A 24,872-nucleotide genomic window follows, 5' to 3' on the forward strand; every position below is an offset into this window, starting at 1 on the left:
AGTTACTTAATAGTTTAATATTTTGCATTAACATTTGATAATGATGAGAACAGTCACAATAATATAACAATATAAGTTTGAGACTCTTTCACTTTTAAAGCTCCGAGTACTTTTAGCTCCTAATGAATTAAAATTACTAAGTTAATTAAGGCTGCAACTCGTGATTATTTCCATTATCATTTCTTCCAATTACTTCAGTCTATGTTTTTCTCTTTGTTCTGTTAGAAACATAAAAATATTAAACTCACAATGACATGATAAAGAAAAGCCGTTAATCTGAATATTTTAAATTATGATGAGTTTTCTTGCAGTACTTTAAAGTATTTTTAAAGATATTACTTCTACTTGAGTAAATGATTTGACATCTTCCTTCACCGGGTCATAAATAAGCAGAGACGCCTTCACTTCCTTTACGTACGTTCAACACATTTAATAGAGCAAATGTATCAAAGTATTAGTTTCAATTTTACATCAATAAAATAAATTCTTCACAGTATACACTTCCCCCCCAAAAAAACCTTACCAATGCCAAATTGTAAGATTAGTGTCATTTGGCAAACTAACTTCTGGACAACAGATATTTGGAGAACTTTACAAGGGGAGCGGTTCAGAACAAATCGCCTGTCTCAGCATAAAATTTAAATTTTGAACAGATGGCATCGACTCTTCCTCCTCCAGCAGCCGGGGGATCGAGACCAGGCAGCAGGCGAGAGTGTAAATCACGAGTCTGAGAGTCTGTCGTGTTCGTGTCGACGTTTTCAGGCTTCGCTCTTTCTCAAAAATGTTTCTCACAAAACTTCATTAATGAGGGGGGGTGAAAAGAAAAAAAAACAATAGAGCAGGAACTCTGTGGATCTGTTGTCAGAATCATGGGACACTTTATCTCGTGACACGCCACTAAAGAAAAGTACTGAGGAAAACTATAAATAAGCAAATCAACGAGAAAACAAAATACATGAGGTGAAATTAAAAGAACAATCACTTTCAGAAGCTCACGAGCCACTAACAGGAGCCTATCGTTAACTTATGGCACTAAATAACAGTAATATAAAAATCCTCAGTGAGCGCTGCCTTCATAGAGCAACAACTCCCTCTACAGGCCAAGCAAGATCACTGCAGCTTCAGTCTACGCTCCGTTTACAGCCGAGATGGGATTAGCGTTAGTGCGCCATGAACTTACATTCAACCCTCGTAAGTTTTAAAAATAAATCGAACAAATTTCAATAATATAAGACCACAGAGGAGTTAATTCAAGAAATGAAGAAAGAAAGTGAAAAGCACCAAGTGCGCCGCAAAGTGTGCCTTTTGAAGATTTTCTCACGCGTCGTTTACTTCTTCTCCTTCTTCTTGTCCTGGAAATAAAAAAAATCAGAATGAAAACATTAGACAGCGTCACAGCAGGTGAAAGGTCTGATTCTCACATTACGATTCATTAAGTCGACATTAGTTCTATTAAACCTGTAAATATCCACCTCTGCTGCTTCGTGAGTATTGTTTATATAAAACTACAGCTGTGACGGTTTGGATCTTTTGATTTATTCTTCAAGTTTAAAAATATACCTTCTCGTTCAAAGCGAGGATGACCATCAGTTTCCTGAAGATGGTGATGAAATCCAGGAACAGATCCACACAGTGCCTTGAAAGAAACGATATATTCAGAATCACTCTTAAATCTGTGTACCTGTCACTTGGAATCTGAACCAGACGTGTTGATGACAAAGTATAAATCCTCACCAGACGTAGTCCTTGTCTCCGTTCTCTGCCTTCTCGATGATGAGCTGAGTGTCGAACAGGACGAAGCCGCACATGATGATCAGCCCCAGGTACATGTGAGCCTGTCCCAAAGCAAAACACACATGAGTGACACGTCCACTGTGACACAGGACCCATCAAAGCTTCAGTGTGGGTGAGATTGAACAACCTTGAACAGCATCACAGATCCGAAGAACATGTTCATCATGGACATCAGGAACAGGAGGGAGAGACCAGACATCAGGGTTCCTGAGAGGAAAACACAGGTTCATACAAAAACATAAAGAGGAGAAGAAATCCAACACGAGGGCCCGGTCCTGACTTACCTCCGAGGAACAGGTAGCTCCTGCGCTTGGCGTACAGGGCGCTGAGGGTGAAGCAGACGAAGATCACAGAGGTCCCGAGGAAAGCCGTCACGATGATGCTGAGGAGAAACAAAACCAGAAAAACTGTAAGTTCTCTGTAAATACACAATTTTCATTGAGACGTGTACACAACCTGAAAACATCACACGTGCACTGAGTAACTTCACAAACCTCGGATTGATGGCGATGACAAAGTCCATTGTGGGGCCGAGACCAACACCTGGAGACAAATGAAGACAAACACTGCTGTAATAATGACAATAAAGAATCTTGGGGTTAAGCACAGTTATTATTATAGGGTTTTTACCTTAAAAAAATACTTTAAATGATTAATCAATTATCAGAATCCTACATTCTGTCAATCAATCAAGTGATAGTTGCTACAGCTCCACCCACAGCGACAGGTTTACCTGTGAGGAAGGCGAATCCGGCGAGGATGGCCAGTCTCTTCTTCTCCGTCTCAGAGTTGTGTGGCGTCATGGCCAACCAGAACATCATCCCCAGGGAGCCGAGCACCGACAGCAGGCCGCCCTGAAGACAAGCACACGCACCGTGAACAGAGGAGCAGCAACACTGAGGCGAAACAACGATTTTACACTTGTTTCAAAGATCCTGTTCTTCTTTAATGAAAGAATGCAAAGCATCAGGATCTCAGTCAGATATGAAAACAGAAGGAGGAAGGACTGGGTCGAGTGTGAAACTGCCCTGATCCTCAAGCAGTGGAGCAGATGATGTCACATCAGGCAGGGTGAGGTATTCTTCTATGTACTTCCCCCAGTGGCACAACTAGCACTGACGATAAGGATCAACCTGTGCAGGTAGCTGCTGTGTCTCGTTACCTGAAAGAGGCGCGTGACGACGTGGACGTAGGAGCCAGCGCCGGCCACGAACATACAAACTGCCAGGCTGGAGTACACATTCTTCAGGTGCACCTGAGTGGAGTGAGATCTGCAGGAAGAGATTAACACGAACTGAGCACGAGACACGGGAAACTCCGGTCAAAGTAAAACAAGTCCACACCTGAAGTACCCCACAGAGCAGCGGGCTGCGAGCTTACGTACATCTGGGAGAACTTGAAGAGGGAATCAAAGTTGATGTTGCGGTCAAACACGTTCATGATGGCACCAGGAAGATCTGCAGAGATTATGATTCAGTTAATGTTGATATAATATATAAAAAACACAGCGTCAGTTTCTAAAATGTGACACAGCTACAGATTAAAGTACAGCAGCAACGATTAGTAGATTAAAAAACATGTCAAACATTTAGAGATATTCTTCTTTTCTGGGTCATATGATAATTTAAACATATTTTAGACATATTGGATGAAACTAGTCATGTGTATTGTGATGTCCTGTAACACATTGTAATAATCTAATTGATAATATTTATGTACTTTTACATCAACTAGTGAGGACAATAGATTCAAGATTCACTTTATAGTCATTAACAGGACAAATACAATGAAAGACGTCCAGATAACTAATAAACGTATTAATGTTGTGGTTTCTGAAGTAGTAATAACTCTTATTAAACGCACAGAATATTGATATTATACATGTTGATGTAAACGCACATTGTTCTGATCTGTTATTCTTTCTGTACTTGTTCTGGGGTCACATCTCTAATGGAGGAGTTTAACTACTTCTACTTATTTTGACTTGTCACTTCCTGTTCGGTCGCTTCCACTTCCTGACATTTCTGCGTCTCCTCCGAACTCTGCTCGTGCTAATGATTCACGTCGCGGATCAAAGTGCGCACTTTATCAAACATTAGCCGAGTTGCGCAACAGGTTATCTCGGTTAACTATCGGCCGTGGGGGGGGGGGGCGTTAACTAGCACTAAAAGGCGATTAACTAGCTAACTAGCTGCTGCTAACCCGCCGCGGGTTGGCGGTGACGTCGGGCCCGTGAGCCGCTGAAGTTAATCCACGTCAGTTTGAGTCGTTGATAAACACGTGTTTTACAAACAGCTCACGAGAGGAGGTCAAGTTTAAAAAGTGGGTTTGACGCATCGGAATCTCGCGCTAGCAGCTGCGGTGGCTAACCAGCTAGCGTCAGACAAGCTAGCTGGCTAACGTCTGTCAACGGTATTCGACGGGTGTGTGTCGGTGCGGCGGACGGACGCCGGCTCCTCGGGCCCGGTGCGACGGGGCCTCTCGCGGGGCCGTTACCTGAAGCCTCGGATCCGGTCGGTTCTGCCGCGTTTCTCCGTCTGTTGCGCTGTTTTTTGGTGAAGAATGAAGATCTACGTGTTCGTCTGATCCGCAGCGGCCTTCTGATGTCACCATGGAAACGCCCCGGAAGTGACGACGCCCGACAACAACAACAAGATGGAAATAAGATGTCCCGAAAAGGGTTCTTTTTATTTTCGGTGCACGTGCTGTAAATGGAAAGATTTGATAATATGTCGCTTGACTATAATAAACACAATTAATGAAGCATGTCCAAGACTCACTTTACTGTGCAATACACTTCTCACGCTGTATATTAGTTTTTATTCCACTCATATGTTTCTATTTCCTCACATTTAAGTATTTGCATGTTACTTATTACTAACTTACATTCATTCATTCTACTCAGCAAGATACTTTATTTTAGTTTATAACTTATATTTAGGTGTATATGGAATATTTTAATACTTTATTTTATTTTATTATTTATATTCTATTTTAAATTTTTTGCTTGTGTGGTCTTTCAAATATTTTGGGCCTGGCTAGAAGGGAGCCTGTCACACAAGAGTTTCACTGCGAGCGACAGCTGTAGGTCATTGTTGTTTAAGATTTCTGAGTTTAGTTTTAGTGTAATCCAAATACAATTTTCCCCAAAAAAATACTTCTACACGTTCCAAGAGTGAAAAAGTAGCAGGAAGAAGAAAATCTTAAATTACCTGCCCCTCTCATATGACATATATAAAGATGTCCATTCTTTTTTTTATTATTTATTATTTATTCTGTATATTGTTATTATTTACAAGGTTATTCTTTATTAATTATTCTTTATAGTGTTATTCTATACAGTGTTATTCTTTATAATGTATAATTTATAATCTATTCTTTATCATTTATATGTAGTGTTATTCTGTATAGTGGTATTCTTTATAATGTTATTCTTTATAATATATTCTGTATAGTGTTACTCTGTAAAGTGTTGTCCTTTATACATTATTATTATGATTATTAATTCTTCTTCTTCACGGTGTCAATCCCTGTCGTTGATGTTGGGAGGCACTTCCTGGTGTCACTCAGTAATGTCTCCGGTTAAACCTAAAATGGCGGACCGTAAAATTCAGCAGCACCAAGATGACGTAGTGCAGAAAAAAAAACTGTTTTCTTTCATCTTAGTTATTTTAACAAAAACGTTTAAAATCGTTACATGTTTTAGATCAAAACTAAGAAAACTACTCAAGTAGCAAGTACACGTTTGTACTTTACTGAAGTATTTTAGTTTTATTCCGCTTTACACTTCAGATTTACCACATTTCAGAGGTAAATATGTAGAAGTGCTCATACTGACAGATATTATTTTATCATGTGCTCAGATAATCCCCTCCATCAATCTAAGATATGAAGACACATGTAACACACATGTTTGACCGTTTCACACATGTTGCATGTGATTGCATCATGTGTCATTTCTCATTTACTCTCAAGTGTAATCATTTTCCAGAAGTGGAATAAACATTTAGATTCTTTATTGAAGTAAAACCCCTCATTGTGAATAACAGACTAAAGAGTCAGGATTGTTATTGTAGTGTTTTCATCTGGAAGCTGTTTCACCAAATAACTTCTGTCTTTTAATAGAAAAAGATAATGATTTGCAGCTTAATACCAGGAAAGTTCACTTAAAATATGGAACTGATTTTATGTGATTTCTATCTAAATTCATTATGGTTTTATGGATTATTTGTCGATGCTTAATAAAAACCTTGAGAAGAGATGAAGTGAGTCACAGAAAGTAAAATAAGATGAGATGAACCTTCATCTTCTGCAGAGGAAAGCCACTTTGCAGTGAAGTCGAGATACATTTTTAAATCTCTGGCTTCTTACATAATGTAAAAACACAGAACCATATTCTCCCTTTACAAATTATTAATCAGCTGAATATTAAAGATTCACACTCGGGCGAGTTCTGTAACCCACTTGTTTTTTTTAGCACTTGGAAGATGTTGCATAAGATGAGACGTGTGACCTAAACTGCCGCTTCCTCTCCAGAGCGTGAAGGCCGGCGGTCCCTCCCCCAGCCGGGCGGTGGACCCCTGCAGCCTCCCCGTCCCTGCCCAGTCGGGGATGAGCCGCAGGGGAAAGACTCGCACCCCCAGCGTCCCCGAGATGAGCCGGGACGGCGGGCTGGATCTGCTCAGGGAGAGGCCGGAGGAAGCCCTCTCCCCGAGCCGCCCTCAGGTCCTGGAGATTCTCAAATCGCTCAACTCGTGCATCACGATTTTAAATGTACAAATGATTTGATTGATCATGTTGATATTGTTTTTGTGGCCGAGCACTCTAAAAAGTAATTCAGGTGACCTGTTACAGCCACTTAATTAAATGCATGGTAGCAGGCCAAAAAAATCTAATTTACTGATTCAGATCAACATTTTAAGTTGGCAACATTGTCTTGTTGAGTTATAATGAAATAATAATGTTGATAATTACATCACCTTAATATTGTGTCTTATTTCAAGTTAAATGTCTGCATTAAGTGATCTGACATAAAGTTTAAGTTCTAGTAACTTCATAAAATTTGTTTGCCAACTTAATTTTTCTCCAACTTAGTTCAGGATTTAAAGTCCCCATTTAACACGCCTGGACATGTTCAGACAGTTGAGACAGTCAGAGGACCGGACTGAAGGACATGTTCAGACAGTTGAGACAGTCAGAGGACCGGACTGAAGGACTTTGACAAGGCAAGTATCATCTCACTCACATGTACAAAGCAATGACTCTAAGTATTCTCAATTGTGATCTTGACCATTAGTGGGCTTGTGTCCGGACGTTAGGCTACAGCTGCTGGAACATGTTGTACCACTACACAGAGCTAATGCTATTCATATTTAGCATGCCATCACACCATTTAATTTAACTCAGCAGTGGATACAAGTGATAAAGTTTCATTTGACACATCTGCTCAGCAAGAGGGATCTTTTCATTTGTGCTGTGGAGAGAGAAAACATTATCTCGTGTTTATTTAACTACAAATTGTTGAGTGTTTCAAGTGTTTCTTTTTGTCTTTCTTGCTCATTTAATTAAGTGTTGTTTTTATGGCTATTGCACATGACAACAGAGATGTTAGGTGTGATATTTGTAGTATAAATGATTTTAGATATTGGTTACTACTGTGATATAACAACTTTGTATTTTTCGTAGTTCAGGGTTCCTGCAGGTTTCAACAAGTTAAATTTAAGACCTTTTTAAGACCTTTTTAAGACCTTTTTAAGACCACTTTGAATATAATTTAAGACCTATTTCACGGCCATAGACGTCCCAGAAACGTACATGCAGGTCCAGCTGCTTGGTTCTGGTCGTCTGGTTCAAGCTTTCATCGAACATCAGAACGAACGGACCGTTGTTCACTTTAGAGACGAGGTCTCTCTTGATGTATTCCGCTCAACCAAATTTTGTGACGTACGACGTTTTGTCACGTTGAACAGCTCACCTATGCCATCGTTGCTGTTGTACGATTGGTGTTTAGCTACAGTATTTAGTGTCCGCAGCACCTCGGCTTTTAGGGTTGGTCGACCCAAACGTCGTCCGGAGGTCGATTATCCTCGACTTTTAATGCGGCCACTTTATTTTCTCGCTGTACAGCAGGAGCAACACTCCCATCACGCTCTCGGTGCTCATTCACTTTATGTTATCTACACATTTTAGCACCTTTTCCCACAACACCCAGGTGCACTACGTCACACACTGGCCACTTTCCTTAAAAGGGGCAGGCCATGCCTGCAACACAAGTTATCGCGAAGTAACTTCCTAATCCGATACATGTTTAAGACCTAGCAAAATCAAATTTAAGACTTTTTAAGACTTTTTTAGGCCTAAAATTATGATTATAAAATTTTTGACTTTTTAAGACTTTTTAAGACCCTGCGGGAACCCTGGTAGTTTTAAAGTTGTTTTAAGTTTTTGTTGTTGTACAAGTCAATGTATTTTGAATTTAAGTACTGTAATTGTACTTATTGAACTAGATAAAAACTGACATGATGCTTTTAAATGATATACTTGCTTAGCTGTCTTAGCAACTGGCATTTGATTCTAAGTAACCTCTAGAGAGAGTTATTCCTCTTTAATTAATGTATTGTAGTATAAATGAATGCTGTAGATATACTTGTAACATGTAATTATCCTGTTCTTGTGGTTGCAGATAAATGAAGAATTCCAGAGAATTACCACTGTGAGCCTTGAATCTACCTTCATGGCCAAACTTGACCATTGCACCCACAACTGATGGACATAGCCTCATCAGAGGGACAATCACTTTCAGAAGCTCACGAGCCACTAACAGGAGCCTATCGTTAACTTATGGCACTAAATAACAGTAATATAAAAATCCTCAGTGAGCGCTGCCTTCATAGAACAACAACTCCCTCTACAGGCCAAGCAAGATCACTGCAGCTCCAGTCTACTCTCCGTTAACAGCCGAGATGGGATTAGCGTTAGTGCGCCATTGTGGCAGTCGACCACGCCACGGGGCTCTCACCACAGCAACCAGAGACCAACCATTCTGATTTGAGCATCTTTTATTAACTCAAACACACACTGAACAAACATAAATAAAACTCAACTTAAAGCAACTAGCTTTACAGCTTAGTCCTTCCTGGAGATTCAGGCCTCCGTGTGTCTGTCTCCTGGCGTCTGAGTCTCAGAGATCTGCGAGTCTCTGCGTGATCCTCCTGAGGCAGCTCAGACGCTGCCTCTTAAGCAGGAGGACCAATCAGCAAACAGCTCTCACCTGTGCTGATTGATCCTCTGTGGTGCAAGTGAGGGTGCTCTCCCAGCCCCCTCACCTCCACATACCCCCATCACCAATTTCAGGCCAGGGAGCCATCCGGCCGGACCTTGTCTCCGTTCTCTGTCTTCTCGTTGATGAGCTGAGTGTCGAACTGGACGAAACAGGACATGATGATCAGCCCCAGGTACATGTGAGCCTGTCCCAAAGCAAAACACACATGAGGGACACGTCCACTGTGACACACGACCCATCAAAGCTTCAGTGTGGGTGAGATTTAACAACCTGGAACAGCGTCACAGATCCGAAGGACATGTTCATCATGGACATCAGGAACAGGAGGGTGTGGACATTCTCCGTAGGCACATTGGCCTGCGGGAGAAAATACTACAGAGTGAACAAGTTTCATTTTACGCATCTGCTCAGCAAGAGGGGTCTTTTCATTCATGCTGTGGAAGGAGAAAGCATTAGCTCGTGTTTATCTAACTACAAATTAGCAGCCTTTGGAAAGTGGAAGGTTCTGTGAGGGGGGTGAAATTAGTGGAGTGTTTCTTTTTTGTCTTTCTTGCTCATTTAATTCAGTGTTGTTTTTATGGCTACTGCACAACAGAGATGTTAGGTGTGATAGTTGTAGTAGAAATGATTTTAGATATTGGTTACTACTGTGATACAACAACTTTGTATTTTTCGTAGTTTTAAAGGCTGCATTACATTTCATTTTAGGGATAAAATATCAAGACCTACATTTATCTACTTGACATAAAGACTTTGACAAGGCAAGTATCATCTCACTCACATGTACAAAGCAATGAATCTAAGTATTCTCAATATTGATCTTGACCATTAGTGGGCTTGTGTCCGGATGTTAGGCTACAGCTGCTGGAACATGTGGTACCACTACACAGAGCTAATGCTATTCATATTTAGCATGCCATCACACCATTTAATTTAACTCAGCAGTGGATACAAGTGATAAAGTTTCATTTGATGCATCTGCTCAGCAAGAGAGGTCTTCTCATTTATGCTGTGGAAAGAGAAAACATTATCTCGTGTTTATTTAACTACAAATTGTTGAGTGTTTCAAGTGTTTCTTTTTGTCTTTCTTGCTCATTTAATTCAGTGTTGTTTTTATGGCTATTGCACATGACAACAGAGATGTTAGGTGTGATATTTGTAGTATAAATGATTTTAGATATTGGTTACTACTGTGATATAACAAATTTGTATTTTTCGTAGTTTTAAAGACTTTTTAAGACCTTTTTAAGACCACTTTGAATATAATTTAAGACCTATTTCACGGCCATAGACGTCCCAGAAACGTACATGCAGGTCCAGCTGCTTGGTTCTGGTCGTCTGGTTCAAGCTTTCATCGAACATCAGAACGAACGGACCGTTGTTCACTTTAGAGACGAGGTCTCTCTTGATGTATTCCGCTAAACCAAATTTTGTGACGTACGACGTTTTGTCACCACCGCACGCAAATGTTTTCACGACATCGGAATCAGGGAACATGCATTTGACAGCTCACCTATGCCATCGTTGCTGTTGTACGATTGGTGTTTAGCTACAGTATTTAGTGTCCGCAGCACCTCTGCTTTTAGGGTTGGTCGACCCAAACGTCGTCCGGAGGTCGATTATCCCAGATTTTAACGCGGCCACTTTATTTTCTCGCTGTACAGCAGGAGCAACACTCCCATCACGCTCTCGGTGCTCATTCACTTTATGTTATCCACACATTTTAGCACCTTTTCCCACAACACCCAGGTGCACTACGTCACACACTGGCCACTTTCCTTAAAAGGGGCAGGCCATGCCTGCAACACAAGTTATCGCGAAGTAACTTCCTAATCCAATACATGTTTAAGACCTAGCAAAATCAAATTTAAGACTTTTTAAGACTTTTTTTAGGCCTAAAATTATGATTATAAAATTTTAGACCTTTTAAGACCCCGCGGGAACCCTGGTAGTTTTAAAGTTGTTTTAAGTTTTTGTTGTTGTACAAGTCAATGTATTTTGAATTTAAGTACTGTAATTGTACTTATTGAACTAGATAAAAACTGACATGATGCTTTTAAATGATATACTTGCTTAACTGTCTTAGCAACTGGCATTTGATTCTAAGTAACCTCTAGAGAGAGTTATTCCTCTTTAATTAATGTATTGTAGTATAAATGAATGCTGTAGATATACTTGTAACATTTAATTATCCTGTTCTTGTGGTTGCAGATAAATGAAGAATTCCAGAGAATTACCACTGTGAGCCTTGAATCTACCTTCATGGCCAAACTTGACCATTGCACCCACAACTGATGGACATAGCCTCATCAGAGGGACAATCACTTCCAGAAGCTCACGAGCCACTAACAGGAGCCTATCGTTAACTTATGGCACTAAATAACAGTAATATAAAAATCCTCAGTGAGCGCTGCCTTCATAGAACAACAACTCCCTCTACAGGCCAAGCAAGATCACTGCAGCTCCAGTCTACTCTCCGTTAACAGCCGAGATGGGATTAGCGTTAGTGCGCCATTGTGGCAGTCGACCACGCCACGGGGCTCTCACCACAGCAACCAGAGACCAACCATTCTGATTTGAGCATCTTTTATTAACTCAAACACACACTGAACAAACATAAATAAAACTCAACTTAAAGCAACTAGCTTTACAGCTTAGTCCTTCCTGGAGATTCAGGCCTCTGTGTGTCTGTCTCCTGGCGTCTGAGTCTCAGAGATCTGCGAGTCTCTGCGTGATCCTCCTGAGGCAGCTCAGACGCTGCCTCTTAAGCACGAGGACCAATCAGCAAACAGCTCTCACCTGTGCTGATTGATCCTCTGTGGTGCAGGTGAGGGTGCTCTCCCAGCCCCCTCACCTCCACATACCCCCATCACCAAGTTCAGGCCAGGGAGCCATCCGGCCGGACCTTGTCTCCGTTCTCTGTCTTCTCGATGATGAGCTGAGTGTCGAACTGGATGAAACAGGACATGATGATCAGCCCCAGGTACATGTGAGCCTGTCCCAAAGCAAAACACACATGAGGGACACGTCCACTGTGACACACGACCCACCAAAGCTTCAGTGTGGGTGAGATTTAACAACCTTGGGTTGGGTTCAGGGTTCCTGCAGGTTTCAACAAGTTAAATTCAAGACTTTTTAAGACCACTTTCAATATAATTTAAGACCTATTTCACGGCCATAGACGTCCCAGAAACGTACATGCAGGTCCAGCTGCTTGGTTCTGGTCGTCTGGTTCAAGCTTTCATCGAACATCAGAACGAACGGACCGTTGTTTACTTTAGAGACGAGGTCTCTCTTGATGTATTCCGCGAAACCAAATTTTGTGACGTACGACGTTTTGTCACCACCGCACGCAAGAGATTAACACGAACTGAGCACGAGACACGGGAAACTCCAGTCAAAGTAAAACAAGTCCACACCTGAAGTACCCCACAGAGCAGTGGGCTGCGAGCTTACGTACATCTGGGAGAACTTGAAGAGGGAATCAAAGTTGATGATGCGATCAAACACGTTCATGATGGCACCAGGAAGATCTGCAGAGATTATGATTCAGTTAATGTTGATATAATATATTAAAAAAACACAGCGTCAGTTTCTAAAATGTGATTAAAGTACAGCAGCAACGATTAGTAGATTAAAAGACGACTTTTTTGATAATCACTTTAAAGTCTGAGCCACTTTTCAAGTAAACATGTCAAACATTTACAGATCTTCTTTGTGTCATATGATAATTTAAACATATTTTAGACATATTAGATGAAACTGAACGTACTGATAAAATATAAATATAAATCGTGTGTATTGTGATGTGCTGTAACACATTGTAATAATCTAATTGCTAATATTTATGTACTTTTACATCAACTAGTGAGGACAATAGATTCAAGATTCACTTTATAGTCCTTCACAGGACAAATACAATGAAAGACGTCCAGATAACTAATAAACTTATCAATGTTGTGGTTTCTGAAGTAGTAATAACTCTTATTAAAAGTACAAGAATATTGATATTATACATGTTGATGTACACACACATAGTTCTGATCTAACTGTTATTCTTTCTGTACTTGTTCTGGGGTCACATCTCTAATGGAGGAGTTTAACCACTTTTACTTATTTTGACTTGTCACTTCCTGTTCGGTCGCTTCCACTTCCTGACATTTCTGCGTCTCCTCCGAACTCTGCTCGCGCTAATGATTCACGTCACGGATCAAAGTGCGCACTTTATCAAACATTAGCCGAGTTGCGCAACAGGTTATCTCGGTTAACTATCGGCCGCTGGGATCATTAACTGGAACCGGAAGTGACGACGCCCGACAACAACAACAAGATGGAAATAAGATGTCCTGAAAAGGGTTTTTTATTTTCTGTGCACGTGCTGTAAATGGATTTAATAATATGTCGCTTAACTATAATAAACACAATAAATGAATCACGTCCAAGATTCACTTTACTGTGCAATACAAATTCCAGGTAGGTGTAAACCTACTTGGCAATAAATACTTCTGATTCTGATTCTTTTCACACAGTATATATCAGTTTTTATTCCACTCATATTTTTTTATTACCTCACATTTAAGTATTTGCATGTTACTTATTACTTACTTACATTCATCCATTCATTCTACTCAGCAAGATACTTTATTTTATTTTATAATTTATATTCTATTTTATTTATTTTTTGCTTGTGTGGTCTTTCAAATAGTTTGAGCCTGGCTAGAAGGGAGCCTGTCACACAAGAGTTTCACTGCGAGCGACAGCTGTAGGTCATTGTTGTGCACATGATAAATAAAGTCTTGAATCTTGAATCTTGAATCTTGAATCTTACTGATTCCTGTTTTTGACTCTTTCAGCTGTTATATTGCAAATGTCCCCATTGTGGGACTAACAAAGGATTCATTTATCTTATTTTGAGCTTGAATTGTTTCTAATGCTGTTTTTAAATTACATAATGTTACACAAAGATTAATATAGAAAGTTCAGTTTTTCTGAGTTTAGTTTTAGTGTAATCCAAATACAATTTTACTAAATACTTCTACACAATCCAAGAGTGAAAAAGTAGCAGGAAGAAGAAAAATATTAAATTACCTGCCCCTCTCATATGACATATATAAAGATGTCCATTCTTTTTTTTATTATTTATTATTTATCATTTATTCTGTATATTGTTATTTACAATGTTATTCTTGATTAATTATTCTTTATAGTGTTATTCTATACAGTGTTATTCTTTATAATTTATAATGAATGATCTATTCTTTATCATTTATATGTAGTGTTATTCTGTATAGTGTTATTCTTAATAATGTTATTCTTTATAATTTATTCTGTATAGTGTTATTCTGTAAAGTGTTGTCCTTCATACATTATTATTATTATTATTATTATTATTATTATTATTAATTCTTCTTCTTCACGGTGTCAATCCCTGTCGTTGATGTTGGGAGGCACTTCCTGGTGTCACTCAGTAATGTCTCCGGTTAAACCTAAAATGGCGGACCGTAAAATTCAGCTGCACCAAGATGACGTAGTGCAGAAAAAAACCTGTTTTCTTTCATCTTAGTTATTTTAACAAAACTAAGAAAACTACAGTGATGGAAAGTAACGAAGTACTCAAGTAGCAAGTACACGTTTGTACTTTACTGAAGTATTTTAGTTTTATTCCGTATATAATATACTTATACTTATTTACTATATTAAAAATAGTAGAATAATATGAATACAGCAAAAAACTGTACTGTAAAGCGCTTTTCTACATCAAGAGTATAAAGGTGCTATAGAAATACTTACATTACATAATTTAGTATTATTTATTAAAGACAGTTTGACCAATTTTACTGACAATACTTTTGTAATATTACATAAGTAAGCATTGAACACAGGACTTTTACTTGTAACACAGTATTATTCACAATGTGGAATTGGAACTTTACCCATAGCTTTTACCTCAATCGATATTACGTACATGTTTCTTCACATCATAATTTATGTTGATTATGGAAATGACCGAATGACAAAGTTCTGTCAGTGGTGGAAGAAGTATTCAGATATTCTTCCTGAGTGAAAGTAGCAACAACACAATGTAAATATACTTCATCATGTGTAATGTGAAGAGTAACTAAATGTTTTGGCGAAGTACTTGAATATTTGCTGTGAAATTTTAAATTTGTGGATTAAAATGTTTCCTGTTACTTTTGGAATAAAAATCATTTTTGCATGATAATAAATATAAATAATAATAAATATGCTTTTGATTTTAAATTTTAAATTTAAATGTTGTAACCCTGGCCCGAGATGTGAGAAGAACATACGACTTTTGTTGATTGTGTCTCATGGTAGAAAATCACACACAAAACAGTAAAATATAACCAATTTTTATTTAAAAAATAAAAATTGGCAGCACCTTGTCTTGTAGAGTTTTGGTCAGATCAGGAAGACAAAATGAGTTCTCTTATTTATTCTGATACACAAAGACAAATTGTGACTGTCTAAACAAATACTTTTGGTCATCACAACTGGTACATTTTCATTGTCATTGTTTCACTAGTTAACATGCAGGCAATAATCGCATCAGGCATTAAACGTCATAGAAAAAACCCAAATTACCCAGGAAACACAACCCCACAAAATATCTCTCGTAATGAATTTTCTAAATGAAGAAAAAAAAAAAAAAAAAAAAAGGTTTTCTTGGATGATTGAATCTTGCATTCAAAAATCTGTTTGATTTAACTGCTCATGTTTTTGAATTACGCATGAACTTTGACAGCAACATGTTTGTTAGGCACAGATAAAACAGTCAAACGCAAGGCCGGCCTCCAAGCAGGCGTATGGAGTACAATACGAAATGTTAAGCATTAAGAAGTACTGGACAATACAGGTTTTTGGCCAATAAATACAGAGAAAAAAAACACTCATACATGTTAACAAAACTCAAATTTGATATTTTCAAGTGTTGCACTGCAAGTACCACAGCCCCATGGCAATACACCTGCTCGTGACAGTGTTTTCTCACGCTCAGCATGACACATCAGAGTGTGTAGGTCTACAAATCTCTGTTCAGGCAGAACACCATCCTCTGTCCCAATTCCAAAAGGCACAGTTTTTACTTTCAGCACTGTCAGTATAAAACGAGTGCACGTTGTTTGTCATACACGTCATAAAAGTAGAACATGAAACAAATGAACTATGATTGAACCTTGGCTGAAAACTGTGGCGTCTGTGGTCGTCCTATGTGCCGACATATTCCAGTGTGTCTGCTTTCAACGGATCCATCAAAGACCAGATTTCACTCTGTTTACTTAACATATCACCAATAACATCACACACGTCTCATCACTCGCGATTCATATTTGCATGTTCTGTAGAAATGGTGTTTCCCGTACAAACAGGTAAAATAAGTTTTTCTACTCTGCTGCTCGTTTGCAGGTAAATAAGGCTACACTCATGTTTACATCTGCTGAATGCAATGAATCCGTGTCGTTACAGAGGTGCGTTGCATAGAAGAACCGTGTTCACCATTTAAAAATAGACTTCCTTATAAACAACCTATAAAAAGAAATCGATACATGTAGAAAATCTGGTGGAAATTGTAAAAAAAAGGGCTGATGTTACTTTGTTGTTCCTTGAAGGCACAAGACTCAGAAACACCGCGTCCACGAGTCAGGGCAGGCAGGCTTCTGCTTTGGCAAGAGAACCACACGAGTGTTCACACTAACCGGAGTGATTGTGATTTAACTGCTTTGGTTGTTGTTTCCTGCTTTTTTTTCTCGTGGAACGTTCAAATAGTGGTTGTCGATATTGTGAGCACAGGTTCAGAGGAAAGGCCTCAGATAGCGATCTTAAAATTTTTTTTTTTTGAGCCGAGGACATTGTGTTTTCCAAGCTGGGAATTTCCTTAACCCCCGCGCTAATACACTTTTTTAAAAACAGAGGCGCTTTGTGCAGAGGCGAGGAGAAGAACATCTGGATCGTATCTGTTCTGTTGATGTTGAAGAGGTTTTTCGAGCTGCAGCTCTAACGGGAGCCGACGAGAGCTCAATGTCCACGGAGCTGGTCCAGCCGGGTGTAAACGTTGTCAGCTTGACTGAGTTCTTCAAACACGGGCAGGAGGTTGAGCAGCTCGGCATCTTCCACGTCGTCAAACCACGACACCACAGGAACCTGGAGGAATCAAACCGTCACCGTCAGAAACAAACGTACCGGTGCCGAACCAAAGTGCTGCGTGAAACCTCAACAACAGGCTTTTGTCAGAATTCCTTCTGGAGATACAGAAACTATTTTAGTTTCTCTCATCGCGCCTGGATTACTGCAACAGCCTTTTATACTCGCATAATTAGAACATCTGTAGAGCGTCTTCACACTGTACAGAACTCAGCTGCCGGGCATTAAACCCGAGTAACAGGTTGGAACACATCACCCTAGTCGTAGCCTATTTGCACTCTACGTTTTAGAATTGATTTTAAGCTTCTCTCAAGTACTTACAGGCACTTAATGGTCTGACTTCTCAGTATGTTGCTGATCTTTCATCTCCTTACAACCTGCTCACACTTTGAGATCCTCTGATTCTCGGCTGAAGACTTCAGGGGACAGAGCTCAGAGTCAGGAGCTTCCTTTAAATCAAAGCTTATAAACAAACTTTCCTGGGAAAATTCATCAGCAACTATGACAATAATTGATTAATCCCCAAATGATCTCGTTCCAGCATCTCACATGTGAGATTGGCTGCATTAGTTCGTATTAGAGTAGTTTTTCCCTATTTTGTGCCATTTTACAGCTTAAATGATTAATTAAGAAAATCATCTACAAATTATTCAATTAGAAAATAAAATGAGATGTTTTTTACACTAAAAAACATCAAGAAGAGTGACTGCTAACAATTAATAATTCTGAAAGTGCTAAACTCCATCGTATCAAGTTTGAGTTTTGGAGAAATCGTTTTTATTTTCCTTTGAAATAAATAAACTTGGAGTTTTCCAGACCTCAGTAAACACAGAGGAGCCACATCTTCTCAACGACAGATATCAATGTTCCTGGAGGTCAATCAAAGTTAAAACTCACAGCATTGTTTGGGTGGAAGATGTAAGAGGCAGGAGAGTTATCCAGGATGAGGGTTCTGTGGAGATCTCTGCCCAGCCGGCTCAGGTCTTTGACATAGCAGCCCTGGTGGAATACACAAGATTCCCGGAATAACCGAGTCCGGAACACGCCGAACTGATCCAGCAGGTCCGTCACTGGGTCTGCATACTGGGGGGGAGGGGGGAGACGTATGCAGCGGGTGAGGGAGGAGCAGGGAAGTGTACGTCTGAGCTAACGAAGCATTTCCTACAAACGGTTCACGTCTACTCTTAAAACAGCAAACAGGTGATTTGCAGCATCACACATCCACAACGTGCTCGTTGGCTGCACCAGCTCCTCAGAAAGTCTGAGTTGTAAAGTCGTCCATTAGCTGCTTGTTAAAAAACAACTTCAGCCACTGAAACAGAGGATTTACTAACGCGGGTTGAACCATGAACAAGAAATCACTGGAGCATCAGATTTCACATCACATTATGTGATAGAACTACAAATAACATCAGTGTAGCTGGATTTACGTTATGTAATATGTATACGTGCAGGAAGATTGTGTGTATTAGTGTTCAGTTGAAAACAGACAGTTCAGAATTAGAGGAAAACATCTGATTATATCAACAGAAGTCATATGAGGGATATTTTAACTTCTGCTAAAGAGTTTATGATTTTGTCTTTATCTTCACTTTAAAAAAAGGTCATGTGATCGGTTTCATTTCACGATGAAGAAATCATGTCTGAGCATTAAATTAAGAGTCTGTGGTGCAACACATCTTAAAGTAGTGACGTGTAACTCTCTACTTATGAATCAATGAAGTTATAACTAAGCCTGTAATGAAGAGGTGGTGAAGCCAAGCTCAGGAGCAAACTATGGTTTTAATCCTCGTGAGGAGGACATGTTAAACAGCGTCTCACGGAAAAAGGAGAACTAACTAGCGGAGGAGAGAAAGCAGAACGACAACTGACACATCAGACATTTCATAAGATATCAAAACATAAAACACTGAGGATCTGTGTCAGGGTCTGTTTCAGTGTGTAAACATGTACCTTAGCGAGACTGGCTGTGAACAGCACACACTCAAACAACTCTCCCATTCGCTGCAGGAACTCATCCACGTACGGCCTCTTCAGGACGTACACCTGCGAAACAAACACATGGTCAACAGACACCTCGACCCGTGGGTCCACTTCCCTTCAGTGGATTTCCTTAAGGTCAGAGCGGTCGTTTCCATCCGTTAGCTGCCAACGGCCCGTTCCTGAAACAAGTAATCAAGAATAGGCCGAGCCGGAGTTAACCAGCCTATCCTGGATTACTTGAACCAGGCAGAGGCCCACAGAGGATCCCTTACCAGCACGGGGGGGGGGGGGGGGGGGGGCCCGGGAAAAACATTTCGGCCTTAATTACATTTCCACATGTCCAAAATGTCAGAGGCTCGACACCCAAAGTTGAACGAATGTTTCAGTGCACGGTGCAGGTTTAGCTTTTTCTTCTCCTTTATGTTCATCACAGACAGTAACACACAACTTATGAATTTAATTTGACACAACTGGGCTGAAATGACATTTTCTGATTCGTCCACTTCTCCTCGTGTTTCCTTTTTCCAACATCTGGCCAGCAGAGGGCTCCACACACCCAGCATGAAAACCTGGCAGTTTACAAGACCCATCCCTTTTCAGCTCAACACACACACACACACACACGCATGCATGCACGCACACAGACGCACACACACACACACAGAGTAGTTTACCTGGTGTGTGGTCCCCTCTATCTCCACAGGCACGATGAAGTCTGCGTTACTAATGGGCTGGTGGGAGAACACAGAGGGAGAAGGTTGGCATGTTCCTTCACATGAGCCGTGTGCGCTCACATGACATTACATAACACGTGAACACGGAGCACTTAGAGCCAGAGCGCCGCCGTGGATCACAGCAGCGGAATATAATTCACCTGCTGTTCCTCAAACACACGTGTGAAGGAACTCTGACACAGATTCATACATCTAATCACAGCAGGAACAGACTCAGGTCATCACAGGATTAGTTGCGTGGTCAGAAAACATCGCTAACTACTTTTACTTTTACTACATTTACTTTTAAGTGACATAACCAGAGGATCAGCGGTACCTTGAATGAGCTGTGCACCAGAGTCTCATCCAGGTCGATGACCACGCATATCTTCCCCTGGTCCTGGGCGTTCACCTCAGACAGGAGGCTGGGTTCATATTGCTGAGGAGAAACAAAAGGATCTTTTTTTTAAAAACAACAATTCCATCATTTGTCTCGTCTGTGCTGTATTTACTGCTGAGCAGAAGGATTCGTCCCAAACACACAGTAATTCATGTGAAAGTCAAAGCTTGGCCACTTGAGTTCACCTCTGGGAAATGAGATAACGCTCGGTTTTAATGTGACGACGGCTGAAGTCCTGGACTTAATTATTTACTGCGAAAGCTTCAATGTTTTATTTGTTAGGAATCCGCATCTTTCATTACACTTCCAATCGCTTCTTGTCAAACTCTACAGGCATCGACCTGCAGGGAAAACAAATTAACATCATGTAATCTAATTTTCAGACATCCAGTTTTCTCCCTTTCATTTGGTTTCGAGGCTCTTCATGAGCACGGTGGAAGTGAAATTAATTATTAATATATTACATAACTGATCTATCAAGCAGGGAAATTTCAGATTGAGTAAAATACCGTCCATGATGAGTGGTTTTCTTTCACCAGCTGAACAATAAACCCGTTGACACCAAGGCTTAATTTCAGTTTGCCAGACAATAACCAGGTCCTACAGATGCTGCTTCCTGTTTGCTCCTGATGCTGGAGGTTACTCCTCAATGTGAGCAAACATGGCATCTCATTAAAACGCCCCTAACATGGCACTGAAGCCCTAATCAGGCTGACAGCGTTCACCAGCGTGGCCGGCCGTGTGCAGCGGGCGCTTTATTTTTCTCTCCACCTCAGCAATTACTGGGCGCACTACACACCATTCTCTGCTCGCGCTCTCGCCATCTGCCTGGAGGACTGACAGTCGCTGTGTCGTTCTAATCTTCCTCAGAGGATCAAGTGTGAACATCAAAGTGATTCAGTATCCGCAGACAGTTGCGGTGAGCTTTCAAGGTGTTCAGAGCAGGTGCAGCGGCGGTTTTAGTGTGCGGCCATAAAAGAAATTATGATTCAAGACAAAAATAAGCACTTTTTTTACAACCCTGTGTTCGTACAGACGGCCGCACTATTCAAACGCCTCCTCCTTTATGGTATGCAGAGTGCGTGGGTGTGACAAGGAAGTAAAATCTTAAATAAGCAAAAGTAAAGGCAGGACTGGGCTGAGGTCTACAAATTGTCTTCAGCCGTATGAAGTGTTGCCGGAATAAGAATAGTGTTACCTTGACAACCGTTCCATTTTCCTGTGAATCCAGCAAGGCCTGCTGGGAAGGTGGCGGCAGTGGCGGCTGTGGTTTGGGGCCATCCTGAGCTTGGAAGCAACAGAAGAGCGCTTTGAAGATGTTACAGCTCCGAGGCTGTTTTAGGGCCGAGCGGTTCACCTGGCCTGTTGGGCGCACGGAGAAAGAGACGTTCATGAGGAAACAGAGTGAAAGTGCATTCACACAACATGGAAACAGCTCACGTCAGCAGATCTAATCCAAATATTGATACAGACGAGGTAGAAATGATGAAAAATACAATAAAAACCAATGACCCGGAAAATAAATTCTGCATATTTAGGGTGTGAGCTGCTTGTAACATATAGAATAAGCTTCTCTCTGCTAAAGGCTCCGTCCATCTGTCCACACGGAGGCCAAAGCCTGCACATGAAATCTGTTTTTAATGCGCCTGCCTCTGCTGCTGCTGCTGCTGGAAATGGCTGGTACATGTTATATAATCACAGAGGGCGGGAAAACCCACACTTTTCAGCAGCAGTGCCCTCAACAGAAAAACACAGACAGAAAACATTCCAACCATTTTAAACTCCGAGACCTTCCAGGGCTGCCTGAAGCTACTGAGAAGAGCCAGAACGACCACAGCAGCCGGGCAGGGCAGGCGGTCACACCTCGGCGCTCTGCAGGTCTCTGATCCGTCACTGGGACCACGGCCGTCCCAGCAGACTTGACAAGACTTAGTGAAAGAACAAGTTGGGAGGAGGGGAGGGGGGGGGACATTCTTGCAAGTCCCTTCTGGAGTGTGTTTTCGTGTGAGGACTTGCTTGAATTTATACCCATCAATATACAGTGAGCAGGCTCCGTGCCAGATGTGATTAATCCAGCTGTTTTTCTCTGACATTTCCACACAGTTCCCTCAGATATCCACAGTCCAGCCGTCTGCTGACCCCGGAGACACAACGCAGGAACAACCATGTTACACAACTCCCTGTCAGACACAGCCCCGCTCGGTGCATCTGCCCTTCAATGGTCCAACTCCGGGGGTTTTCAGACAATACTAAGATTTACCAGCGTCCACATGATAAATAACCAATGGCTGTGAGATCTCAGTGCAACTCAGCCTATTGATTTCCCTCAGGAAGGCAGCGCTGGCTGTGTGTGACATAACACACGCATCAAATCTCCTCTACACGCTCAGGGATTAATCCTGCAGATGGATCTTCTTTGATCATAATCCAGCATATGAAACATCAATTAAACCCAATGAATCCAACCAAATATGCAGATAAATATAGAAAATATTCGCAAAACGTGACCTCGTGCAGAAACGCGCCACAATCCCGCAGTGTGCACGGTGTTAACACGCAGCGGGTGAAACGGACTCAACGAGCACGGCCTCGCTCGAGCTGGAGGAGAACGTGCAAACAAGGGAATCTTTGAAACGGCGCTACAATGGGCGTGTGCAGAGGGGTGTGTTTGTGCATTCCGCTGTCAATACCTGGTGTTTCTAGAGCCTCCGTCCACCCCCGGCCTCGCTACACCCCTTTGCACCACGCATGCATTGGAAGAAACCCCCAGCTTTCCACGCAGATCCTGCACCAGTGCGTTCCCCTGCAAACGCACCGTGCACGCGTGGTCTCGTCCACGCACGCCGCAGCCTGCGGTGCCGGGGCGGCTGCTCTCTGGTACCTGGTGCCGCTGGCATGTGGGATGGTGCCAAACAAGCTGGAACCTGAGAGACGTGAATCCGCCGCAGCGGCACCGAGCACCAGTCAGAGATAATCACAACAACACATGTTCAAGGTGCCGCACACACAATGAGGCTGAAACAGGGGCAACAATAGATGTGGATGGAAAACCCCCTGTGCGTAATGGAGACTGTGGATTTATCTCCACTGGAAGAATTTAGCTGCTGCAGAGCTTCATCAATAATCATTTCTGATGTATTCTGAATTGATTTCGCAGTTTCGCGCTGTTTGAGATGAATCTGCAGCTGATCTGAAGAAAAACAACCGAAAGAGCCAAAGTATCACCGGAGCTTTTTCTTTCGATTTTATTTCCCCGCGTTTTCCGGGAGTTAGATGTTAAATACTGCAGCTTTTATTTAGAGAAAAACAACAACTGTCAGAGACTCCAGGAGAAGAACCAGTGTAGTCCGGGTTGCTTCAACACACAGAACATTATTCGGAGAGGAACCCAAACAAACCAGGCTTCCTGAACACGTCGAGGATTGTTCTGAGAAGAACCCAAATATCCCAGGAGCCAAGAAGAGTTCTCTAACATGGACCATTATTCGGAGAGGAAACCGGACACTCGAGGTTTCTGTAACACGCCCGGAGAAGAACCCGAAACCCTCCAGAACCACAAGAAGAACCCAAACCAACCAGGCTTCTCTAACATGGACCATTATTCGGAGAAGAACCCAAACAGTCAAAACATCGACCTATGCCCGGAGCAGAGTCCGCACACCCCAGGGTTCCTGAACAGCCAAGGAGAACCCAAACTCCGCAGGCTTCCTCAACACACAGACCATTATCCGGAGAGGAACCCAGCGGAACCAGTTTTTCTCTAACATGGACCATTATTCGGAGAGGGAACCCAAGACAATCTTTTGGGCTTCTTCAAAAAAAAACAACAACCAAGATTATTCGGAGAAGGACCCAGGACGAACCCGGGCTTCCCTCGACACGTCCAAGATATTCGGAGAAGAACCCGAACTCCGCAGGCTTCCTCCGCACACCGACCATTATTCGGAGTAGCACGTCTCACCTGTTTTCTCTGACACTTGAACGTCTTCTTTCTGCACTTGGGTGATAACAGAACTTTCCATCGGACAATCACGGAGCCCTCACAATCCTCAAATCCAGTCCGGGGGCACCGCCGGGCATCCCTCATCGGGTTCGGTCTGACACGGAGGTCACTGGCGGATCCGTCTAGTTCCTGTGCGTCTGTATTCCTCCCTCTTCCTCTTCTTCTGCTTCTGGTTCTTCTTCTTCTTCTTCTTCTTCTCTGGGGTCCGCCGCCTGCGGGGTAAGGCACCTGGTTCAGGGGGGTGAGAGGAGAGTCTGTCCGCTCCGTGGTCCCGGGTTTACCGCCAACTTGTCCCCGCCGAGCTGCCCCCGCGGTCCCGTCACTTCAACAACATGGAGAATCCAGGCGAGGAGGAAAACAACCGAGGAAATGGGGCAAGCGCGGCCGGTTTCAAGCCCCCCGCTACTACACATAAACAACACCGCCCGCGAGGCTCCGGGGAGCGGCGGAAAACACCGACGGTACCGGCCGGCGCGGGGTCCCGGTGCGGGGGAGCGGAGCGCGCGACGCGGTGCGGGCTAAAACGCGTGTTTTGTT

At 41.9% G+C, this 24,872-nt stretch overlaps 2 protein-coding genes across 2 annotated transcripts; both read right to left on the reverse strand.

Annotated features, from left to right (window-relative positions):
* Positions 1–405: 405 nt before the first annotated feature.
* tegt (testis enhanced gene transcript (BAX inhibitor 1)) lies at positions 406–4,450 on the reverse strand. The gene is made up of 10 exons (XM_034590560.1): positions 4,291–4,450; positions 3,179–3,251; positions 2,957–3,065; positions 2,528–2,648; positions 2,289–2,337; positions 2,079–2,176; positions 1,922–2,001; positions 1,735–1,835; positions 1,561–1,636; positions 406–1,352 (listed from the first exon to the last, which is right to left on the reverse strand). Exons 2-10 carry the CDS (start codon positions 3,232–3,234, stop codon positions 1,329–1,331), a joined length of 714 nt encoding a protein of 237 aa, XP_034446451.1. The 5' UTR covers positions 3,235–3,251; positions 4,291–4,450; the 3' UTR covers positions 406–1,328.
* A 10,984-nt stretch (positions 4,451–15,434) lies between these two features.
* On the reverse strand, positions 15,435–24,872 carry ctdsp2 (CTD (carboxy-terminal domain, RNA polymerase II, polypeptide A) small phosphatase 2). Its single transcript, XM_034590559.1, has 7 exons — positions 24,294–24,872; positions 21,531–21,694; positions 20,270–20,371; positions 19,894–19,950; positions 19,190–19,282; positions 18,134–18,319; positions 15,435–17,236 (listed from the first exon to the last, which is right to left on the reverse strand). The coding sequence occupies exons 1-7, from the start codon at positions 24,352–24,354 to the stop codon at positions 17,111–17,113; spliced, it is 789 nt and encodes a 262-aa protein (XP_034446450.1). The 5' UTR covers positions 24,355–24,872; the 3' UTR covers positions 15,435–17,110.

The sequence above is a fragment of the Hippoglossus hippoglossus genome, chromosome 7, assembly GCF_009819705.1.
Source record: "Hippoglossus hippoglossus isolate fHipHip1 chromosome 7, fHipHip1.pri, whole genome shotgun sequence".
In the NCBI taxonomy this organism is placed as follows: Eukaryota; Metazoa; Chordata; class Actinopteri; order Pleuronectiformes; family Pleuronectidae; genus Hippoglossus; species Hippoglossus hippoglossus.

What these genes read in the sequence shown, in the direction of transcription:
- ctdsp2 (XM_034590559.1), bottom strand. Translation starts at nt 24,354, where the DNA reads ATGGAAAGTTCTGTTATCACCCAAGTGCAGAAAGAAGACGTTCAAGTG. An exon ending in TAGAGGGGACCACACACCAG is followed by an intron (nt 19,283 to 19,893) that starts GTAAACTACTCT and finishes TTTGTTTCGCAG; the next exon opens with GTGTACGTCCTGAAGAGGCC. An exon ending in TCACAGCCAGTCTCGCTAAG is followed by an intron (nt 18,320 to 19,189) that starts GTACATGTTTAC and finishes CCTCCCCCCCAG; the next exon opens with TATGCAGACCCAGTGACGGA.
- tegt (XM_034590560.1), bottom strand. Translation starts at nt 3,234, where the DNA reads ATGAACGTGTTTGACCGCAACATCAACTTTGATTCCCTCTTCAAGTTC. An exon ending in GAGCTACCTGTTCCTCGGAG is followed by an intron (nt 2,002 to 2,078) that starts GTAAGTCAGGAC and finishes TTTTCCTCTCAG; the next exon opens with GAACCCTGATGTCTGGTCTC. An exon ending in GGAGACAAGGACTACGTCTG is followed by an intron (nt 1,637 to 1,734) that starts GTGAGGATTTAT and finishes GTTTCTTTCAAG; the next exon opens with GCACTGTGTGGATCTGTTCC.